The 23,931-nt window shown below is 29.4% G+C and overlaps 1 protein-coding gene across 10 annotated transcripts; it reads right to left on the bottom strand.

The window, feature by feature from the left end:
* Positions 1 to 796: 796 nt before the first annotated feature.
* On the bottom strand, positions 797 to 23,620 carry LOC123275483 (JNK-interacting protein 3). Of its 10 annotated transcripts, none has more exons than XM_044743629.1 (19): positions 22,976 to 23,619; positions 21,888 to 22,216; positions 20,528 to 20,702; positions 19,738 to 20,145; positions 19,461 to 19,667; positions 19,348 to 19,383; positions 19,132 to 19,149; positions 18,942 to 18,999; positions 18,817 to 18,873; positions 18,403 to 18,738; positions 18,147 to 18,326; positions 17,153 to 17,366; positions 15,555 to 16,459; positions 15,255 to 15,474; positions 14,837 to 15,122; positions 14,556 to 14,753; positions 14,325 to 14,414; positions 1,633 to 1,693; positions 1,139 to 1,207 (listed from the first exon to the last, which is right to left on the bottom strand). In XM_044743629.1, exons 2-19 carry the CDS (start codon positions 22,179 to 22,181, stop codon positions 1,204 to 1,206), a joined length of 3,747 nt encoding a protein of 1,248 aa, XP_044599564.1. In that variant the 5' UTR covers positions 22,182 to 22,216; positions 22,976 to 23,619; the 3' UTR covers positions 1,139 to 1,203. The 10 variants fall into 10 exon arrangements, with proteins under 10 accessions (XP_044599558.1, XP_044599559.1, XP_044599560.1 ...); XM_044743631.1 differs by having other exon boundaries at positions 1,633 to 1,690; XM_044743623.1 differs by lacking the exon at positions 1,633 to 1,693 and having other exon boundaries at positions 797 to 1,207.
* Between the last annotated feature and the right edge of the window lie 311 nt (positions 23,621 to 23,931).

The following is a 23,931-nucleotide window of genomic DNA, read 5'->3' as shown; positions in this document are numbered from 1 at the left end:
ATTATCGGAATGCATAAAAACTTTCTCGAGAAAATTTTCCACTCGACAAATATAAACCAATTAAATCGAATTTTGTTAAATCTTTGGTAAAAGACTGAGCAGAAACATTGAAGCGAGAGAAAGCATATATTATAATTATATTTTTAAAAAATAATATTTTTTATACAAAGTGTTTCAGAGCTTAACTTTATGACGGTAACATTACAAATGTTATGAATATTATAATGGTTTTAAAATTTACGCTTACTCTCTAAGGCCCTCAATGTTAAAGCATAATGCACTTGAAGAATTTCAAGCTAATACAGTCTCAATTTAGCGATGAAAATTAATGAGTGACTAGCTCACGTCAATTCAACAAAATGTCTACAAAAATGAATTATATAAAACATCAATTGCATTGTTTGATTAAAACTAAGTGTCACATAAATTAAGAAATTATATTAACTATATACATAACTCCATTAGTTTAATATTAATAATAAAATCAATATTATGTATTTATTATATAAATATAACATTGACTATAAAAAAAAAATTCTTTCATACAAGACCTGAGATAAACAATTAAAAAAAAATAACTATACTTAAAAATAAAAATTAAAAAAAAAGTACTTCACATGAATCTCTATACTACTTTTGAGTTTTTAATGCATAATAAAACTAAATAGTGATTACTTTTTTTAGAACGATGTACTATTGCTCCGTACAAAAAGAGACGCATATATCTGTATTTTTTTGTTTTCTATAAATTATTATTTAATTAGCTAATTTACAATTATATTAGTCATGTTCAAAATTTGAATTTAATTTTTTTATCAATTAAAAATAAATAATCAAGCCCCATCATTGTCATACTTTGGTGTCATAATCTACATTCATCTTATAGTAACCGTGTCTACAATAATTGAACAAATTGGATAGTGTATAATATTATTCCGGCATTTAAAGAATTTATTTTCATTAAGTTATTAATTACTTGACCGTTAATCCAAATTTTTTTTAATATTTAATTATGTTTTTATAAATTATTTTAAGGTATGCACCGTTTGAAATATTGAATCTCAACAACCACAATAAATTTAGCCATTTATTTGAATAGGCGATTGAACTTGCCAAACAATAAGATGACTTTGTTCACTGTGTTCTTCATGACTAGCGACTGTAACATTTGTACGCTCCAAACCTTCTTCAGTTTCATCACCATCACCTGAAAAACATTGCAGTAATTTTATCAATGTTATTTTATAAATAAAAATGTTTTAATTATAAAAGTGGTAGTTATTTTTGAAGAAGTCGAGTTCATTACTATTGACTACCTAATATATTTCAGTTAAAAGATTTCCCACTTTACCCCCAGAGAGCCAGAAAATAAGTGATTTTATGACAAAAATTAATATTTATGGTTGGCATAATGTATGTACAAAATTACTGATACAATAAAATTTTTGCTATTAAATAACGATCAATACATACGCATTGTTAGTATATTTCATTTATTTTTAAGTGATTGGTCAAAAGTTATGTTAGAGAAGCATTTTATTTTCTTATTTAAGATATTAGAATTATTAATTGTTGGAACTGTAAAATTGTGAGTGACAATCTAATACATGATGTTACTCTCTGGGGGCATACCTGACCAACTGCCAAACTATAAGATGAGTTGCGACATCATTTTCGTCTTCAGCTTCTTCTGCTGAAATTATGAATTATCTAATTATCCTGATAATTATCATTTCATGTAATTACTTCATCATATAAATATTTAGCTAACATTTTGGAAGTAGTGTTTATTAAAAATTGTTTATTAGTTAGTAGTCTAGTCGAGAAGTTGATTTCTTGCAAAAAATAGAACTCCTCCTAAAATTATGGTCGATGGCTTAAACGATCCCGAATCGCATCTAGAAAAAGACGTTTTTTGGATTTTTTCTGGAGAAGAAAATTACAATTGTTATTAACAAAAAACTGTTAAAAAAATTAGCCGTCCAGCTTTTTGGCAAAATCTCAAAAAGTATAAGTGATAGCTCAAATATTAAAAAAGATTCTGAAAGAGCAGAAAGTTTTAGTAAAAAAGTTATCGACTCCCGAAATTGTAGCTTCAATGTTTATAATTTTAATTAAGCGTTGAAAATCGGCTTTCGCGCGGCAGTTTCGGCATGCGCGCGCCGCCACTCTAGTGAGCGTAGTTTATTAATAATTTTTTTAAGCTATTAAATATTAATTAAAAAATTTGAAAAAATTCTGGTGTCATCTAGATACTTCAAACAATATGATTCCGCGGTAATAAAATTTGTATCACCATTTTTCAAAAAATTACTCAATTGTTAATTAACATTTTTTTTACGGGTTTGTGTTGTCATAAAAGGCGGTATAAAAGTTTAAATAATTAATTTATAAATTTTTTGTTTCTTGGACCCCTTTTTATAAACATACTCAATGATATGGCGTTATAAAAGTTTATAAAATATTATTATTCCATTAATTATTAATTTTTGAAGTAAAAAAAAATTTTTAATTTAAATAATGTATGTTAAATAATTTTTTTTTTTTAATTTTAAGTTATTACTGATTTTATTTATATTGTTGTTAGGCACCAAATGATTATTTTTCAAATCTTTTTATGCCATTTGTTTATAAATTTGTTATAAACAAATGAATTAATTATATATTTTTGAAAATTTTTTTTCACTATATTATTAGCGTAAGAAAATTATGATTTAAAAAAAAATTTTTTTCTTAAAAACAATATCTCATTGTTTATAATCGTTTTTTTCATATTTTGATTGTTAAATGATTAAGGGATTTAATTTGATTGATAAATGATTAAGGAATCGTTTTTTTTTTTTTTAAGTGAAACTTCTTTATCGACGTATGAGAGAAATTTTGTAGCAATGTATATAAAAAAAAAATCGACCGTAACCAATTTGGCGCCGAATATTAATTTTTTTTCAAAAACTAAATGCCAAAAAATGCTCATGAATTGCTCTTTCGATATAAACAATTGCTCCGCTGCTATAATTAATAATTTATTAATTAATCGTAATTAAAAAATCAAAATTTAATTCCCGATTATCTCTAATTGTGAGGACTTATGTTATTTGTAATAAGTGCTAAAAAATTGCTCATCCTTTTTTCTATTGGGAATGATAGTTATTTTGTGTGTAAAATTGTTTTTAATTAATTAATACTATAAATACTTATACTGCACCTTTAAACCTGAGAATGACAATTGTGACGTCATCGTGGCGACAATTTGATTGTCGTTCTTATGAGGACAAGCTATAGTGATGTATTAAGTTACATGCGTATATGTCCATGTAAACAAACTTTTTATGGTTATTAGTAGATTTCATAGAAATCTAACTATTGCATTGGTCCTCATGACGGAACTATTGAAAAATTTTTCTATATTTCGACTCAGCTCGTCAAGCGGATTCAGAAAATGCATATGGTTCAAAAGTTTATATATGTATATATATATATATATACTAGCTGATACCCGCCCGCTTCGCTGAGCACTTTATAGAATTGCATTTTTAGATCTAGACTTCAAGTCATTGCAAGTCTTATAAGTAAAGTTGAAATCTGTCTAGCTTCAAGTGCGAAGAATTTTTCTGTTATTGAAAATTTTCTCAGTAACATCAAATTTTTATAGAAAATAAATTTAACATGTTTTTTACGATTTCTATTTAAATAAGTAGCCAAATTTATTTTTCACATATTTAGTGTTTGGAAAATGCATTCATTTTAATCTGTTACATTCCCGTGATCCCGCAATAAGAACAATTTAGAAATTATGTAATCGCAAAAAAATAACATGTAAGGTAAAAGCCCCAATATATGATCATGTACCAGTATATGATCACTCCATGTATTTGTATACCTATATTTGTGAATATAGATATACAAATACATGGAGTGATCATATACTGGTACGTGATCATCTATTGGGGCTTTTACCTTATGTAAAATTCTTAGTCCGTTGACTGAATCACTACATGTAATGTTAAGTTTTAGAAACTTTACAATGACTTTTTCCTCGCTGCTAAAGAAACGTTTGTTATTAGGAAATTTTTAGTAAACGTTATTGAAACTCAATAGACACGGCCTAAATTTCATGTTTCAAAAAGTCTTAGTTTATAAACGACAACATTTTTAGTAGATTTCGTATAAATCTAACTATTCCATTTTATGGAACCAATTATCATCACCAAACACACGATCAGCATATAAATATAAATTTTCAACACTTAGTTCACCAGACATAATTAGCTTCTTTCTTAAACTTTTTTTAAATGACGTTAAATTAATCAAACATTATAAAGGCTATCTAATAAAAACAAAAGAAAATCGTATTAAAAACAAATGAATGAAAAATGAGTTTTTTGTTTTAATCAGGGGGAAAAATGTACATAAAACTAAATCGTAAGAAAAATGAGGAAGGGTTGATAAAATCCAATAAATAAGTAGCCTATAACCATCTACGAAAAATTCTACGTCGAATGGTAGCAGTCCCATCCCGATAGCTTCAGCCGTTTTTGAGTTATAAATAGTGTAACTAACACGACTTTCTTTTATATATATAGATAAATACAGGGTTTCCCAAAAGTAACGGACGCCATTGTAGCATCTGATGAAAAAAATAATCCGAACAAAAACAGTTTCGCTGTAAAAAAATCGCGCCAAGTCCACGTTCATAAGACTTTTAAGAAAAAAAAATTTTTTTTTCTTTACAAAAAGATATAAAATCAAAATATTAAAAAATCCACGTAACCGATATGATTGTATATAATTTTCGGAAATTAAAAAACATTTTGTTGTAAATTTAAAAATTAAAGAAATAATTTTGGAACGTATTTAGTGTGTGTGGTTGCAAAATATTTTACTTTTTATAAAATTCGTAAAATCTATCTACTAAGACTGAAAAAAAATTTGACATACACAATGACGCACACCAAGTACGTTCCAAAATTATTTCTTTAATTTTTAAATTTACAACAAAATGTTTTTTAATTTCCGAAAATTATATACAATCATATCGGTTACTTGGATTTTTTAATATTTTGATTTTATATCTTTTTGTAAAGAAAAAAAAATTTTTTTTTCTTAAAAGTCTTATGAACGTGGACTTGGCGCGATTTTTTACAGTGAAACTGTTTTTGTTCGGATTTTAGTATTTTTTGTAATTATAATAAAAATTGACAATTGGTATCAACTTAAATCTCACGTTGGCTGAATTTTTTATAACAAACTATCCTCTTGAAGCTACAGTTTATGTAGAAATAATTCCAGCGCACCCTGGCGGGTGTAAGTGCAAGCTGTGAAATATTTTTTTCTAACTGTAGTTTCCTATCTATAGAAGGATTACCATGGATTCTCGAATTATTTAGTCTGTGGCATGTCACTTTCTCCATAAGAAAAAAGTCAGGATCTAAAAATCTGGGTCGCTATAGTTTGTGCCAGTGAATTTAATTAATTTTAAATAGAATTTATTATTTTCAAAAACCATTATTAATTAATATTGATAATATAACATATAACGTATTATTATAGAGTATCATTGAAAAAAAAAAAGGTCTGTAGAATGAATAAAATTTTGCAACCTGAAAATATCGTTCTGCTTATGGTAAACATACTCGGTAGTCTGGCGCTCCGTTTACAACGGATTTGAACGGAACTTGGCGCCAGATTCTACCGAATCTGTGGATTCTGAGACGAAAAGTCCTTAGCCATTTTTAAATTAACCGCATAGATAATTAATTATTAATTAAAAATAACGTCTCTTTATTTGTTAGAGAGAGAGCGTCAGTGTCCAGTAAAGTATGTGCCAAACAGAGACACAACTAACTGTATGACTAACTAGCTTCTATAGCTAACGTAGTCACACATATTTACTTACACATTCACACGTGCAAGCGTCTTCGTTTGGAACGCACTTGACTGGACACTAGCGCTCTCTCTTTAACGCATAAGAGGACGTTATTTTAATTAATAATTAGTTATCTATGCGTCTGATTAAAAAATAGCTAAGGACTTTTCGTCTCAGAATTATTTTGTTTATCAGATGCTACAATGGCGTCCGTTACTTCTGGGACTCTCTCTCTCTCTCTCTCTCTCTCTCTCTCTCTCTCTCTCTCTCTCTCTCTCTCTCTCTCTCTCTCTCTCTATATATATATATATATATATATATATATATATATATATATATTAGGGTGTGCCAAAATGTAACTTCCGTGGAGAACTTTTTAAAATTGGAATTTTGAGTTCCACTTTTAACAGCAGCTGTGTTTGGGCATTTCCTGAGATATTTCGGGTTGAGAGAATTCATTTGATTATTTATAGGGTTTTTAACAGGAGATTTAATTAGGCACTTCCGGCTAAATTTTGAATTTTCACCGGAAATACCCAAACTGAGCTTCTGTTAAAAAATTCTATGAAAATCAAATACATTGTCTCACACCAAAATATATCAGAAAATGCCCAAACGCAGCCCCTGTTAAAATCAGAACTAAAAATTCCAATTTTAAAAGGTTCTCCACGGGAGTTACATTTTGGCACACTGCTATATATATATATATATATATATATATATATATATATATATATATATATATATACGATATAATCGGCATTGTCTCTTCTCTAACTCTCGAAATTCTATACGGATCTCAATAAAACGTAACATACTTATTCTTAGGACGATTTCCGAGGTTAAGTTCTTAGATGAGCCAAATCTGTTGATTAGTTTAGAAATAAGAGCAATTCAAAAATTTTCAAAAATCGCAAAAAATTTTCACTTTTACCTTAGTTCCGTACAATAACAATGGAACGCGACATCCTATCGGATTTCTGTAAATTGCATTTGAAAGATTATTTAATAAGCTTCAATTTGTGTACTTATTTATTTCTCCAAATTAAATAGTTTAGGAATAATAGCATTGTTGTTTTATCAGACAGAAATTTATTTATTTTTTTTTTTTCGTATGTAACCCTAGTAGTATTTTAATTATTCATCATGAAATCTACTTCCATTTCGGCTGCCGAATAGCCTTTTTTCTATTTAGGCTCAATGTTTAGTTATGAAAGAATAATTATTTTTGTGATGCTGAAATTATTGGATTATTGAATTACAGGACAGTGTTTCAGATGCATTAAAGGTAGAATCATCCCTTTACTGCAGGTCTGTGGCATTACGTGTTCACAAAACTCTGTCCAAAAATCTACTTTTACTATATAATGTAATTTTAAGCTTAGACATAAGTCATTTTTATATACCTTCGACTTCTCTCTCAAAACTTCATCAACGTTTAACCGAGAACTTACGTAGTATTCCAACAAAATTAAAGATACTTGACAAAAATTACTTATTATTTGGTGTAGTAGAGTTTGTCCCACCAGTATATTTGAATAAAATCGGTCATTATGTAGCTTATACAAGATCGATTAACAATAATTGGGTAAAAATTGATGACTTGGTTTCAAAACCTAACCCTTGTAATTCTAAATCTACTAATATTAAAATTTCATTATTATTTTATGTTTTAATTTGATAATATCTATTATATTTTAAAAACTAAATTATGGTGAAATGAAATAAAAATAAAGAATTGACCTGTATAGATAAAATTATTTTTTTTGATTTCATACACAATAAAGTTTGGAAAATCCAAATGAGCATGCCTTAAGCGTTCATGTCATACATAAATTATTTAGATCATAACAAAAATTATTCGTTTTTAATTTGAATTTTCCCGCGAGTAGTATTATCCCCTCTGTAGGTCGAACTAAAGAAAAATTTTAACAGATGATAAAACAGTTAGTAATTATACCATCATGTATGTATAGTTTCTGCTTGTTTATAGTTATTTCAATTCTGTTTATGAAAAATAATGTATATGGCTGCCGAAATCGCAGAAAAAGTCACCGAACTGACAATCGAAAAAAATTAACTGTATCGAAACGGAATTATTTTGACACGCAATTTTCACAAGGATTTTGATAAACTTCCTCAGGAATAAAACAAAAAAAAAAATTAAATCGTGAAAGTGATTTTTGACAAAGTTGTTATGTTATCAAGCCCATAGCTTCCGTGAATACCACGCTCTTATCCATTTAATTCATCAGAAAAACGAGTTTTTTCTGAGAAATCTTATTTAATCGATAAGAAAATTTTTTTAACGGGTTCTGTGGTTACTATTATTTATTTCAATATGCTTTTTATCCATAATTTTTTTCGTTTAAATTATGAAAATCACGTTTTAATCGAAATCACGATTTTTAGGCGAGAGTAGAGCATACCTGCACGCTTCGCGCTTAAGGCATGCAATAATCCTAAAAAAGTTAATTATTTAATTAGCAATTTGTAAAATTAGTTACTAATATTTTTTCAACATGCAGACCTTTTTCGAGTCAATATTGAATAGGACAAACAAAACTGACTTTCTTTATTAGTATAAGATATTTCAAGAAAGAAAATTTACTGTATAATTTCAAATTGTCGTGACGATGACGTCACAATTGTCATTCGCAGGTTTAAAGGTGCAATATAAGTATTTATAGTATTAATTAATTAAAAACGATTTTACGCACAAAATAACTATCATTCCCAATAGAAAAAAGGATGAGCAATTTTTTGGCACTTATTACAATTAACATAAGTCCTCACAATTAGAGATAATCGGGAATTAAATTTTGATTTTTTAATTACGATTAATTAATAAATTATTAATTATAGCAGCGGAGCAATTGTTTATATCGAAAGAGCAATTCATGAGCAATTTTTTGGCATTTAGTTTTTGAAAAAAAAATAAATATTCGGCGCCAAATTGGTTACGGTAAAAAATCGTCACGATTTTCCGTTACGCGCCATGTTGTTTTTTTTTTTCATCAAAGTTCAGTATAGCACCGTAAAGAATAAATCTAGTCAGCATTATTAATTCTAAAAACAATTAAAAAAACAAATTAAATGATAATCTAAAAATAAAACAAAACAATTATCGGTAAATAAAAATATGTATATGTACATCTTTTTTAATTATTCGTTTCTAATAATTTATCTATTCATTTTGAATTCTATAAAATCATTGCATGTCTACAAAATTAGCTGTCATCAAATAATTGTATTACTATGAATAGCACGAGTAAAAACATAAAATAGCCGCAACAGCGCCGTACGGAGTCTCCCTGGTTAAAAATATTGATTGAAAAGGATTAAAAATGATGAAATTTGAATACTTTTGAATACTTTCAATTCTTTTTCATGTATATATAGATATACAGTTTACATGGGGTGACTGATTCCCAATACTTTTCAATCAATATTTTTAATCAGGGCTAAGTGCCCGCAACAGCGCCGCATCACAGCCGCAACAAATCTGTGATAAAATAAAAAAATTATAATTGTCGCAACACCACCGCGACACAGCTGCACTGTAATAAATATTTCTAAAATACTTCTTAAATCCCGCAACACCGCCGAAACACAGCTGCAACAAATCTGTGACGAAATAATAAAATTGTGATTGCCGCAACATCACCGCAACACGGCTGCACTGTCCCGAGTAAAAATTAAATTATTATTTTCTACTAAAAAATAATAAATTTCGATCGACCGCCGCAACACCGCTGCACTACCTTCGTTTGATGAAACGTTGATGATGTCGTATACATTGAAATAAAATATTTGTTGATCATTCAAATAGCTAAACTAAATTCTTTTAATTAAATGCGACTTGCAGCGCAGTTGGTAATGTTCGAAACTTTCATGCAGACGACCCAGGTTCGAATCCCATCGCAGTTTAATCATTATATAAAATTTTTCCAGGGTACAGTCAACGCTCTTTGTATTTGACTCGCCCGTACAGGACCATTCTCTGTATTTGACTCGTCCTTGTCTATAAGAGCTGTGTAAAATCGTCAAATACAGAGGAAGAATGTGGTCAAATACAGAGAGCGGTCAAATACAGAGAGGTCCAATACAGAGAGCGTCGACTGTATTTCGATAGGCGTGCCGCTTCTGTTCAACCCAGGGGACAGAATTAAAAATATACTTCAATAATACGACTAAAAAGAATCAATAATTTCGCGGTACTTTGGCCTGATTAAAAATTTTTTTTTCGTTTGAATATTAGGCATTTGAATAAAAGGAGATTAAACAATAGGTCTTACATTAAAATTTATGTTCAAGTTATTTATTAATTAATTATTGCGTGATAAATTAATTATGATGCCATTTTTTGTGAAATTGTAGCTATGCTTTAGCATTGGGGTACAGCAGTGTTGCAGGGGTGTTACGGCGATGTTGCGGCGACAATCCACAGATTCGGTAGAATCTGGCGCCAAGTTCCGTTCAAATCTGCTGTAAATGGAGCGCCAGACTACCGACTGTGTTTACTGTAAGCAGAACGGTATTTTGAGGTTGCAAAATTTTATTTAATTCTACGGTACTTTTTTTTCCTAAATTGTATATTATAATAGTAATTCATACTTTATTTGACTGTTATAAATTAATTATATTCACTTATAACAATTAATCTACTTGAAATTATTAAATTTAATCAGCACAAACTATAGCAACGCAAAAATTTCGATCCTGACTTTTTTTCGATGAGCAAAGTGATCTGCCACAGACTAAATAATTCGAGAATGCATAGTAATCCTTCATTAGATGGGAAACTACAGTTAAAAAAAGATATTTCACAGCTTGCATCTACACCCGCCAGGGTGCGCTGGAATTATTTTTATATAAACTGTAGTTTCAAGGGGATAGTTTGCTATAAAAAATGCAACCAACGCGAGATTTAATTAAGTTGGTACTAATTGTAAATTTTTATTATAATTACAAAAAATACTAAAATCCGAACAAAAACAGTTTCACTGTAAAAAAAATCGCGCCAAGTCCACGTTCATAAGACTATTTAGAAAAAAAAATTTGTTTTTTTCTTTACAAAAATATATAAAATAAAAAAATAAAAAAATCCAAGTAACCGATATGATTGTTTATGATTTTCGGAAATTAAAAAAAATTGTTATAAATTTAAAAATTAAGAAAAAAATTTTGGAACGTACTTGGTGTGCGTCATTGTGTATTTAAATTTTTTTTAATTTTGCAACCGCGCACACTAAATACGTTCCAAACTTTTTTTTTAATTTTTAAATTTGTAACAAAATTTTTTTTAATTTCCGAAAATCATAAACAATCATATCGGTTACTTAGATTTTTTAATTTTTTTATTTTATATATTTTTGTAAAGAAAAAAACAAATTTTTTTTTCTTAATAGTCTTATGAACGTGGACTTGGCGCGATTTTTTTACAGTGAAACTGTTTTTGTTCGGATTTGAATAACATCAACCCTGATAGCCACGCTTTGATTAAAAGTAGTTGCATTTCAGCAGTTACAGTTAACTTGACATCAAGTTTGCCGTAAATTTTTATAGTACAATAGTTGTAAACAAATTGAATGCAATTTACAGCCCCAATTTGAATACAAGTTAACACCGAACTTTTAGTTAAATTGTACTACAATTTTACTACAACTTGAATAAAATACTTGTACTGCAAGTCTTGACGTCAAATTGCACTGTAACTTGTAGACAACTTAAGTAAAAACGTTTGGTTTGCAACTTTTTTCATCAAGTTGGCTACAAATTTCGGCAGTAGATTGAATAAAAGTTTAAGTTAAGATGGCTATCAGGGAAGCAGCGTGCAGCTGTGTTGCGGTTATGCGAGTCGAGAATACAGATTTCGTGTTGCGGCGATTTTGTCTTCTAAACGGCTGTAGTGCAGCGGTGTTGCGGCAGTGAATAAAAATTTTATTTTTTAAAAATCAATTTTTATTTTTACTCGGGAGGTAATTCCAATTATTTACTCATAATTTGTGTGATTGAGTAAGTTATTAAATATCTGCTTTGAATTATTTTTAATAAGTTATGGCATGAAATATGAATATTAAAGTTCTTTATATAATTTTTGTAAACTGATTAACTAATTTTTAGATTAAATAATGTCAGAATCTAAAAAATGACAACAATGGTAATGACGATGAGATCATAATTGATGAATTACAATAATTATATCTAGCAACCTTGCAGTCACTATGTGACTGCCGTGACTTGTGAACTATAAATAAATAAAATTTTGCTTTATTAAATAATGACTTTTGTTAAATTACACTGTACTTTTTTAACTATTGACGTTTTTAAAAATATAAGCTCATCCCGATGTTACACTCATCAAGAGCTTTCATGTGAGTACCCACATGCATTTTGATATATTTTTCATATATAGATAGATATAATACATATAAATATATGAAAAATTGATGTGGGTACTTAAATGAAAGGTCTTGATGAACATCGAAACTTTATATCTTCTTTAACGTCAATAGATCTAGGCTCTAGGGTCATTTCTTAACTATGTATCTAGAGATAGAACATTTTCGAATACAGCCTAAGTACTTATCATCATAAACTAACTATTGGTGAGAATGATATGAAACCTTAAAAAGGCACAACTCCAGGTCAAAATTTTTCCAACGAGACCAAATTTAACCATGAAAACCCATTTTATCATATAAATACACTGGCCACAAAATTTCGCTTATCCACAGATTCGGTAGAATCTGGCGCCAAGTTCCGTTCAAATCCGTTGTAAACGGAGCGCCAGACTACCGACTGTGTTTACTGTAAGCAGAACGGTATTTCGAGGTTGCAAAATTTTATTTAATTATATGGTTCTCCTTTTTCCAAAATGATATATTATAAAATTAATTTATACTTTATTTTACTGATATTAATTAATTATAATCAATTATACCACTTAATTCACTTAAAATTATTAAATTTTATCAGCACAAACTATAGTAAGCCCAGAAATTTCGATCCTGACTTTTTTTCGATGGGGAATATCAGCGCCACAGACTAGATAAAATAAAAATGTGTAGTAATCCTTCCTATAGACACGCAACTACAGTAAAAAAAAGTGATTCACAGCTTGCATCTATGGCCGCCAGGGTGCACTAGAATTACATCTACATAAACTGTAGCTTCAAGCGGATAGTTTGCAGTAAAAAATGCAGTCAACACGAGATTTAAGTTGTTATCAATTGTAAATTTTCATTATAATTACAAAAAATACTAAAATCCGAACAAAAACAGTTTCACTGTAAAAAAGTCGCGCCAAGTCCACGTTCATAAGACTATTAGGAAAAAAAATTTTTTTTTTTCTTTACAAAAAGATACAAAATAAAAAAATTAAAAAATCCGAGTAACCGATATGATTGTTTATGATTTTCGGAAATTAAAAAAAATTTTATTGTAAATTTAAAAATTAAAAAAAAAATTTTAGAACGTACTTGGTGTGCGTCATTGTGTATTTCAATTTTTTTAAAGTCCTAGTAAATAGATTTTACGAATTTCATTAAAAGTAAAATATTTTGTAACCGCGCACACTAAATACGTTCTAAAATTTTTTTTTTAATTTTTAAATTTACAATAAAATTTTTTTTAATTTCCGAAAATCATAAACAATCATATCGGTTACTCGGATTTTTTTATTTTTTTATTTTGTATCTTTTTGTAAAGAAAAAAAAAATTTTTTTTTCCTAATAGTCTTATGAACGTGGACTTGGCGCGACTTTTTTACAGTGAAACTGTTTTTGTTCGGATTCTCTTAATACTATAGATAAGAGCAATGATAAAATGAATTACTCATATTATTTTTATGCATGTCTATAATACTAAAATAGCTTTAATTTAATCCGGAAAATTTTTTTTTTCTTAAGTCTCATCTAACCAATTTCTGTGAAGTTGTAAATAGTAAAAAAATGATATGTCATAAAGAAGTTTCACTTCTTACCTGTGTACTCTGGTACACACACATATTTTTTTTAATTAATATTTAATAGCTTAAAAAAATTATTTATAAACTACGCTCACTAGAGTGGCGGCGCGCGCATGCCGAAACTGCCGCGCGAAAGCCGATTTTCAACGCTTAATTAAAATTATAAACATTGAAGCTACAATTTCGGGAGTCGATAACTTTTTTACTAAAACTTTCTGCTCTTTCAGAATCTTTTTTAATATTTGAGCTATCACTTATACTTTTTGAGATTTTGCCAAAAAGCTGGACGGCTAATTTTTTTAACAGTTTTTTGTTAATAACAATTGTAATTTTCTTCTCCAGAAAAAATCCAAAAAACGTCTTTTTCTAGATGCGATTCCGGATCGTTTAAGCCATCGACCATAATTTTAGGAGGAGTTCTATTTTTTGCAAGAAATCAACTTCTCGACTAGACTATAGAAAGTATATTATATTTTTGTGACTTACCAACACGAAAATCAATGTAGCCTTCACCACCTGATAAAACTAACATTGCTGGTTGAGAACCATCTGAAACAGCACTTTGACCTCCGTGCCCTGATAGTTAAATAGTAGAAAAAAAAAAAAAAAATTATTTTTTTTTGTTGATCACAAAATAATTACTGTAAATATATGAGAAAAGTCTAAAACTAAGTTTAAAATGTTTATGAATATCAAATTGTGGTAACTATGTATTACCAGGGACAGCAACAAACATTTTGACCGCGTCTCGATGTCCATGGAAGCTGAGTTGAGCATGTGCCATACTGCAATATGGTACAAAACTTCCTGGTGTTACCCCATGCTCTGACGCGAATACCCTTACTCCAACTCCAGGCGCATCACTTTTACTTCCCACACTTTGTACTCTAGATACTGCTAAAGATCCTCCAGCACCTTATTATATTTAAATAATTCTCTCATTGTGTTATAATTTTTATGATCGTTAATTAAGATAAAATTTTCGCATAGCAACTTACTTTCAGATAATGGTACAGATATGATTACACCATTGCCCGTTCCAATCCACAGTCGGTTAGAGGAAATAAGCAATGCGGTGATTCTAACAAAAGAAAAACCAAGTTTTCCAGTACCAAGCATTTTACTGACATACGGTTCAATGTCTACGTCTTGAAGATGTTGATACGTATGAGCATGATATAATCTTAATGTAGAGTCTAATCTTATGCTAACCCAGACACCTTCACCAAGCCAAGCTAATTGTCGGACTTGTGATTCTCGTCTTGGGTGTGCGTCAACGGTACACTAAAAACAGATTCCTAATTTTCACTCTTATATTTTTAATAATTTAATATAACAAACAACATCATTAATTTAACATTTTGTGAAGTATTTAATATTGAATTACAGTGATTGATAATACTATAATTAATTTACCTCGAGAGTCATGAGGACTGGATCAATTACATGAATTTTATTTCTATATCCACACCAAACTGTTTTTCCTGATACAGATGTCATGCATCTAATTGCATGTTGTGGACTTCCTAAAGTTATAACATGATATTTGGATAAATCCCATTGCCCATCAGATCCTCGTCGAAATATTACCACTGTTCCATCAGCAAGAGCTACTAGCACTCTACCTTGTATGTGACTGCAAATAAATATTATTACTTAAGTTCTATGAAACTTAAATACATAAACAGAAATATGAATAAAAAAAAAAATATTTACACTATTCCCAACACTGCATCCTTGAGCATTACTGTATGCAAACAGACAGACCATTGAGTAACTGCTGAGTGAACATAAATAGCTCCGTTTTGAGCTCCTAACCACATAGTAGGTTGGATTGATGACATTTTTTCAATAGTTGTATCACTATCAACGTTGGCTTTCGGCACATTTGAATCTATTTCTTTTTTAATTGACGGATTGTCAATACTACTTTGAACAAAGTGTATTTTACCTATAAGTACTGATTCACCATCAGTTGCTTCTAAACTTTGAGGTTCAGTATTTAAACTATGATCAATGTCAGTAATTTTTTCAGAATCATCGCTCGGTTTTTCTTCCAAAGAACTAGGTCCTTCAGAGGTTGCTTGGCTGCGATCAATAAAGTCTTCTGTTTTCTGACAGTTTTTAGTGTCACTATTCGTTGTAGCTTCTCCAATAATTAAATTATCACTGTTATGATTGGCATTTTTAAGATTACCAAGATCTATTTCACCCATTCCATTCATTGTTCGAGGTGAACAGTCATCTGTATTATGAATATAATCGCTTTGTTTGGCACCAGGTACACTTGCAATGCAGAGCAAATGACTCTGACAAACATTAAACACTTGTAAAATATCTGCTGGATTATTAGCATCTATCACAGATACTTTGGACATTTTTTGAGTTGAAGTGCAGATCCATACAAGAGAACTTAATTGTTGATCTTGGTGTTCAGCTTCCAAGCGACGTTGTTCAGATTCCTGTAGTTCTTTGTCCAGATGTTCAACAGCATCCTCAACCTCTCCTTTTACTACTGATGTTTCTTTAGCTTCGTCAGCATAAAAAACACTTCCACCGACAGCTAATCCACCATCACGGGTTTTGCCACCACTTAAGTTAACTCCAGCCCCACACCATATCTAAAATATATTAAAATACAGTATTTTTTACTAAAAAATAAAATAATAAATACGTTATAAAGAAATGTATAAGCTTATAATTTATTTACAACTAACAATTTTTATGATTAGTCAGCTATTGAAAAGAAAAATTATTTATGATTATCATAAATTTTTTGAATCCTTGCAATTAATGAACTATATTTTTAAATTCAGAGGATATACAATTATTAACTTCTGTTAAAAATTAACTCAAAAATTCATTTTTGATTATATTAATGATTGGTATCACAAATGTGGCGTAAAATAGAATGATTAAGAAAAAAAAAATGCTAAAAGATATTTATTTTTTGATATTTTATTGCCAAAAATAGGGTAGACCCCAAAATTATATAAAAGAGCGTATTATCTGTATGGTTCCTTTATAGGCCTCAATTATATATTAAATTCTTGAATAAATTGATTAAAATAATACTGAGATTTCAAACACACTTTTTGATATACTATGAACAATGAAAAAATAATGTAACAAATTAACTTAAAGTGTTTACATGTTTATTATTTTTTTTTTTTTTTTTAACTAAATCAAAAAACGCGATACTATATTTTTCAAACTTTGAATTAACGACTATCTTTTCACATGATGTTTTCGAATCTATAGAATTAGAAGAACATTTTTTACCGACTTTTCAATAATACGGATTGACACTGTACCTTCATTCCCGGTTCAGTTTCTTGAAGTGGACGACAATAAACAGGAACTGGAACTGGCTGTCTAGCAGGTGCACTAGGTTTTCCAGGCAAACTCCATCCATAAGCTTGCAATCGGCCATCTTCTTTTCTCACGTGTGCCCTAACTTGTCGATATTGTTCTTTCCTTTCGTTTGCAAGTCTGGCCACTCGTTTTTCTGATGAGCTGAAATGTCTACTGGGTGAATAAGGTTTCATAGTCACACAAAAAAAGCGAAATATTAAACAAAAATTGATAGCAGTAAAAATTGTAAAAAAAATAGAAAGCGAACATGCGATGGAAAAGAAAATTTATTTTATTCCAATAAAGATTAGATAAGGTAAAAGCCCCAATATATGATCATGTACCAGTATATGATCACTCCATGTATTTATATATCTATATTCACAAATATAGGTATACAAATACATGGAGTGATCATATACTGGTACATGATCATATATTGGGGCTTTTACCTTAGTTGAAATAATATAAAAGTAGAACCGTTCATTGATTACAGAATATTTTTTTTACATTTAAAAAATTTTTGACTAGTACGTAATTCCATTAAAAATCACATAAAAAATAGATATGGCTGAAAATATTTTAAGTGAGAATGTTGCTTGGAGATGTGATGAAATAATTATTATGAAATAAATGAAGAATAGAAATCAAAAATACCAATGATTGATATGAAAATAGATATAATGAGTAATATTTATTGTTTTCAGGTCTTGATTAAAAATATTAATCTAATTCAGTTATAAAGATCAAAGATGGTATTCACACCTGATTAAATCTAATTTTTTTTTTTTAATTAAATGTCAAGATTAGAAAATTTGAGTGAAGATAAAGATATATCTATAGTATAAATAGAACAAGAAAATATAATTAAAATGTATACAGTTCGGAGTTTGAAAAAAACTATTTACAACTATTTAAAATTTTGAGTGCTTCTAACTTAATTTTGATTCTCACATTGTATCTCCTTGGTCAAAAATCTCATGACGATTTTTTAGTGTACGTCTACGCATTGCATCTAATGGTGGAGCTGGTACAACTTGATTAGTTGGAGCGCTATATCGAATATGAGGCAATGCATGAGGATTTCGATGTAAAGACCCCCGATCAGCTGGTCCGGTAAAGAGATTACTAAAACTAAAAGTTCAAAAAATTTATTTATGTAATTTATTATTTTTAAATATATTAATATTAAGTTATGTTTAATACTTACAACTTCCAAACAGATTGTTTTCCACCAGAAATACTAGCTGGGTCTGTTTTGCTAGCTCGAATCATTTCAGTCCATCTAACAGCTTCCTGAAGCTCCATAAATCGTTCTTTATATTGATTTCTTTCCATAAGTACTCTCGCCATCTCAACTCGGGTGAATCTTTTCCTTTGTGCTAATGGTACGTCTTCTTCATCGTCACTTTTGGTCGCTTTTGCAGCAGCTTCAGCTTCCTCTTTAACTTTCTTCAATTCTTCTTCCAATGTCGCTATTTTTTGGCGTAGTCGTTCACGAGCTTGTTGATGAACTCTTATTTCGTCACGTAAAATTTCTTGTTCACTAGAAGTATTACAAATAATTTTTGTTTAACGGCCTTTAAAACTTCATTTTAATTCATTGTTAAGTATTTTATTTTACCTTGTCAATTCGTCTACTTTGACTATCAAATCGTCTTTTACAATATTCAAAGCATTCCTTAAAGAAAAAAATTATGTAATAATACCTAAGAATTTATATTTTTAGTAAAAACAAAAAGTACTCACTTTGTCGCTAAGAGTTCATTATTTTCCATAATAAGATTTTCAACTTCTTTTCCCATTCCTGTTGGAAAGAAATAATTATTTTATGAATTCATAAATCATAAACAATAAATTTTTTTGTATCAAGTAAAAATATAATTATTTTTTTTATTACTATTTATATCACTTTTGAATATAAAAAATAAAATCTTACCAAAAAAGTTATCATTAACTGTTGTTATTCGTTGCATGCATTATTAATCAAACATGAGTAGACCGACATAAAAAAAATCAAAAATTATTAGTAAGCTTATTATTTAATAAAAAACATTATGTATTTCAATATTCACATTTTATCATTTATATTATGATAAAATTATAATGAAATTAGTTATTTGGAATGATTTTATTTATTCAATTTACAACATACCCGATGATGCATATTCCCCTGGATGAACCCAACTGCCTGTAAATCCGGCAATTGTCATAATAAGTTAGTTATATAAATGATAACGTTAATAACGCGGACGAAAAATTACTCACCAGTAATGTCTGCACCTTCGTCCATTTCTCCTAAAGCGTCAGCATCTTGGAAACTGAGCTCTTGATACAGCGTATTACCACTACGTTGCTCTCGTTCAGTTCGACTTCGTCCACTAGGAGTACTTACTTGCTTATCTATAATTGGGGTTGTTGGAGTTGTTATTGCAGGAGGTGGAACATCAGTTTCTGGACTTTCGTCAATGTATGCTGGTTGAAAAATTTATTATTAATTGAATTTTTTCAACGATTAAATTATTATACTTGGTTACAAACTTACGTCGTGATAAACTCGGTACTTGATTATCTTGAGTTGGATTGTCCGTCAGTTGACTTTTATCTGAAGTTTCGATGACCGCCTCACTACTACTGTCTTGCATTTCAGATTTTAAACTAGTACCTTGTGTGGGACTTTCTTCCTGTATATCTTCAGCATTCATACTACCTTCTAAACTCTGAAATCCATAACTTAAAGGTCCAGAGCTTCGTGACATATTAGCTAAATTAAGCCCAGGTAATCTATTTGGACCACGATTATTTGTTGAATTTTCGAGTCTTTCCGAGCTACCGACTAACATTTTTGTTCGTTCCATATAATCGACGTGGGTTTTGAATAGTTCCGTATATCGATCATGTAAACGTGAATATTCACGTTTTAATTCAGCTTCTTTTTCTTCCAAGCGAACAACTAAAAACAATAACAATTAAAATTAAATGTATAAAACTTTTTTAGCACATAAATATTCTCAAATGAGGAATTCAAGCTATTTTATGATAGTTTCATTCATAATAATGATGCAAAAAATTTACACAATCAGCATATAAATTTAATATAATATAAAAAAAAAGGTGTGGCATTTCAAAAGTGTTATGTCAATATTCTATTAATCATGTAAACGTTATTGAAGTAAACACAAGTACCACAGGTTGCAATTCAAAAAATTTAAAAATAAAAAAAATATCAGTAGCAAGGTGCAGGAAATTTGGATAAAAATCATCAACAATTAAAAATGATACAGGATAGATGATCATCAGCTACAAAAAAATAATAAAAAAATAATCGACTCTACTGTGGCATTGTGCTCTGTGGGGGCAGTAACACGAAGTGGTATTTGCAATTGTACCATGATCATGTGAATTTTTAGTCTTGAGCTCCAACATTTTTAGTATTGATTCCAAACTATCAATCTTCGATAGCAACTCCTTTCGTTCATCTTCAGCAACATCTTCGAGCTCCAACAGTTTCTAATTGACAAAAATTTTTAATATTAAACTCCAGTTATATTTTTTTTTTATTATTTTAAGGTATCAATTATACAGTAACTATTAAACAGGTAACAATTAAACAGTGTGTCTAATACCAGTGAAAAAAAATTTTTTTACTTGTTAATTGAAACATCACACGAATTATAAAATTCTGCCAAATAAAAAAGTATTATCACTATACACAAAAAAATTAGAAAAACGGTTGAACCTAAAGGCCATCCCTGTAACTTCCCGCTAATTTCATACTTAAGCGCTCAAAATTGCACTTACTACGTTTTTAAGCTCTTCGAGCTCAAAAATATAATTTTCGTGTCATTTTGAGCTCTCCGAGCTCAAAAATCTGGTTAAAGTTTAATAAAACACTATTTCTTAAATTTTCAAACCGCAATAACTTTTGAATGAATGAACCAATTTTCACAAAGTTGGTGGAATTCGGCGCAGTTTTTCAGGCCTCGTAAAGAATCTTCAAGTTTTAATCGATCGAAGTAGGAATTTCGATGTAATTCCGAAAAAACATTTTTTTTAGTTTTTTTTTCGACAACGATAACTCACGAACGAATCAACCGATTTTGACCGGACTAGCGGCGATCGACGTGGTTTTTTGATGTTAAGAGCTGACTAGTTTTTGGAATTGATCAGTAAAGTCGTTTCAAAGTTATTTCAAAAAAACGACATTTGAAAAAAGTTTTTTTTTTTTTTAATTTCTCAAAGTCTACCGGTTCGAATCGGTCTAAATTGTATTCAAAATCTAACTTTAGTCAAGCCCTTTCGAATGGCACCAACCGCGATGAAATCGGTCGAGCCGTTCAAAAGTTATGAGAGGTTTACATACGGCCACACACACAACCCACACACACACACACACACACACACACACACACACACACACACACACACACACACACACACACACACACACACACACACACACACATACGGACAACATCGCGGAAACATTCGGGGAAGCTTCCTAGGACCCCAAAACGTCAACATCTGTTGAAAACTCGATTTTCGAAAAACGGGGTGAAACCAATAACTTCCTAACTTTTGAAAATTTTCAATTTTCTTGGCGGGAAGTTAAAAATTTGATTGGAATATGATGACCCCACATGGCATGGTCGACTACTGAGGATTAATATCAATAAAATAAATATAAAAAAATACCTGATCCGATGCTTTCCGTAGCTGTTTTTCTCGTTCATACTGAGTGACTAATTGTTCATTGTCTTCTCTCAATAATTCCAATTCAACTTCATGCTCTTGATTTTCAGTATACGCTATATCTAAACACTCTAATACATTGACTAGTAATGGCATCAACTCTTTTACAACATCTTCATCATATCGAGCTATCATCCTTTCAAATTCTTGATAAATACTTCCAGCTAATGACTGAACTTTTTCAGACATCACCACATGATTATCCTCATGGGTTCCATATACTGTTTCTTGATCCATTTTAAAGTCCTTATATTTTCTGCAACTCAATAAATCTACAACAATAAATATAATAATAAATAATAAATAAATTCAATTTGTTATGAATACTTAAAAATTAAAAAATTTGTTTACATAACATTCACATTTTAAAAGTTAAATCAATGTTTTTTCTATAATACAAAATAATAACTTAAAAAATGTAAGTGAGAATGTAGCAGATGAATAATTTGAAAAAATTTTTCAAATAATTTGTACCTGAATAACTGAAAATAATTTTTTTTTCAACTGCATATGAAGTATTTAAAAATTTTCAAGTATATTTTTTTTTATATTATTATTTATGTAATAAATAAATTATATTTAAATTTAAACAACTTTTTTAAATGTTTGCTACAATTATTCTTATTAAAAATACCCTATTAATTAACAACAAAATGAAGCAATTACGTAAATTTAACACATAAATAACTGTATTAAATCTACTCCTCACATTAATTAATGAAAATAATTATCTTTGGTTTAATGAGCAAGTAATTATAAAATATTATCATAAATGGATAAAAATAAGTTATAAAATTTGATTAGAAAAAGTAGACATTTAATAGAATAATGAATCACCATTACTTCTGATTAACCATTTTAACCTTGGATAAATAAAACTTTGACTAGTGTAAAAATAATGTACATATTCAGTTAACAGTGTACATATATTTAAAAGTAAGTAACTATATATGTAACTACCTCTCAATGTCGCAGTTGACTAACGATTTTCACTAGTGAAAAACTAGGACTCATTCTAAAATCAAAATTACCTTTTAAGTGGATCGTTGAATTGTGATGCTTTATTTTTATTTCTTTGTAGCTATAGTACTAAAAATCTTATAATTTTTCTAGGATGAAGCACCGTTCAAAAACACTCTTCCATGAAGCACTTGCTCGCTCAGATGAAACAGGTATCATCAACGAACCGTATTACAGATGACATTCTGCTAATAATTATTTTTGTACATTCAAATGAATAATTAAACTAGTGACACTTATCAATTTGTTATGTACACTTATATTTATTTAATATCAACGTTAACTGGCATTACACCATCACTATTGTTGACCGTCCCATTTTTTAAACCCACACACAAGAGGAATTTCAATTCAAGTGAATAAACTATCTTTTTGACAATCTTTAAATTAAACCAACCGAAATTGGAGTAATTAATAAATTTCACTAGTTGATGATGGTGGTGGTGGTAATGATGACATGTTTAATACGTTATCAGTGACGTCTTCACACATTACGAAATTACCATCTACTACCCTATTGAATATTGTTAACCACTATTCAATTGACAGACAATATTGTTACACTTAATCGTTTTTGTCGAGTCCAGAGAATAATAAATAATGTATGTGTGTATGTGTGTGTATGAAAGTGATGTCAAATAATATTGTTGCAGGTGTCAGTCGTAATTCACAGGTTTATTTAATAGTTTATATTGTATATACTAGATGGCAGTTAGAAATGTCGATATACTTAGTCGGTATATTATCTTTCATGAATTACTTACCGAAAAAAAAAAAAAATATTGTCACCCTGATAGCCACCTTACCTATAACTTACTGTCAATCTACGTCCACAATTTGAAGCAAACTTGACGGAAAGAGTTGGCAAAGCGAGCGATTACCTATTAGTAACCTATAACTTATTCTGCAAATAGACGTCAAAACTTACTGTACAAGTATTTCCGTCAAATTGTAGTAAAGTTGAAAG

The sequence above is a fragment of the Cotesia glomerata genome, linkage group LG2 (genome assembly GCF_020080835.1).
Source record: "Cotesia glomerata isolate CgM1 linkage group LG2, MPM_Cglom_v2.3, whole genome shotgun sequence".
NCBI classification, from domain to species: Eukaryota; Metazoa; Arthropoda; class Insecta; order Hymenoptera; family Braconidae; genus Cotesia; species Cotesia glomerata.
Note: the sequence above shows the minus strand (reverse complement) of the source record. Positions and strands in the feature narration are given on the sequence as shown.